The sequence below is a fragment of the Orycteropus afer genome, unplaced genomic scaffold (assembly GCF_000298275.1).
Source record: "Orycteropus afer afer isolate SDZICR_OR568_19922 unplaced genomic scaffold, OryAfe1.0 scaffold00170, whole genome shotgun sequence".
NCBI classification, from domain to species: Eukaryota; Metazoa; Chordata; class Mammalia; order Tubulidentata; family Orycteropodidae; genus Orycteropus; species Orycteropus afer.
In genome coordinates, this window is record NW_006921757.1 from 6,471,121 (window position 1) to 6,472,225 (window position 1,105).

Here is a 1,105-nt window from a genome sequence, read left to right on the forward strand (position 1 = left end):
TCTGAGTATAACTGAACCAGGCAGACAATTTTAAGAACATTATAAATAGCACACTTTCTTCCATGGAGGTAAACAATTGGTCTACATACCCATCAGGTCATTCAGTGTACCAGTTAATACAAATTAGTAGAAGATCCTGAATTGGTCTTTATGCTTCTGCAGATTGAATTATGTTTTTTTCCCTTAAAGGTTTTACTTTTGCATGTGTACATATTATCTAGTTTTTTAAATGTTTGTGATACTTTTATTCATAAAGGCACATATTTCCACTCATTAACATGATATTTTGGTAAGCTTTTACTGGAATAAACAAAATTATTTGTATTGAATAAGCAAAAAATATTTGTAACTATAAACCTGATACTGTTTTAAAGTGCTCAGCTCCAAAGACATGGAGGACAAATTTTGGCAAAATAATTGAGATGGATACTCAGTTCACCATCAGAGCCAGAGAGCTGCAAAACATCTATAAATGCATTATTCTGAAAAACCTTTCTCAAGATGAGAGGCTGGATGTACTCTTAACACTTAAGCACACTGTGAAGGTATGTAATGCTGTCTTAGTTTTGGAGTAGAGCTCACTAACAATAAAAAAAAATTAATTGAATAAGAATATAAGCAATGTATCTTGCATTAAGTTATTATAAAGATTATGAATGTTTGTTGTTGTTGTTCTTATGTGCCATTGAGTTGGACTCGACTCATAGCAACCCCTCCTTGGGTTTCTGAGGCAGTATCGCTACGGAAGTAGATTGCCCAACCTTCCTTCCGAGGAGTGGCTGGTGGGTTTGAGCTGCCAGCCTTCTGGTTAGCAATCAAGTGCTTTAGGCACTAGGCTACCAGAGCTCCTTTATTAATGTTTAGATACACAAATTTTAATTTTGTCATTGACTGAATTGTTTTTTGGTATTATTTGGGAGGGATATGGTTTATGCATTAATATTTATATAAAAGTCCTCAAACTATATTTTATGATATATAATAAATATAAACATAGCATAAGCGTATTGTAAATACAAATATATTCTTATATATATATACATATATACATATCTCCTTATATTGTAATGAATACAATTATATAGTCCTAGCTCAGTTCAGTAAC

The 1,105-nt window shown here is 32.3% G+C and overlaps 1 protein-coding gene across 1 annotated transcript in view; it reads left to right on the forward strand.

Moving 5' to 3' along the window:
• The window catches only part of IQUB (IQ motif and ubiquitin domain containing), an 81,803-nt gene that overhangs the window by 55,163 nt on the left and 25,535 nt on the right, over nucleotides 1-1,105 (forward strand). The window contains exon 8 of the mRNA XM_007946761.1: nucleotides 375-545. Within this exon, the coding sequence (XP_007944952.1) occupies nucleotides 375-545 (171 nt within the window). The remainder of the gene's footprint in view (nucleotides 1-374; nucleotides 546-1,105) is intronic.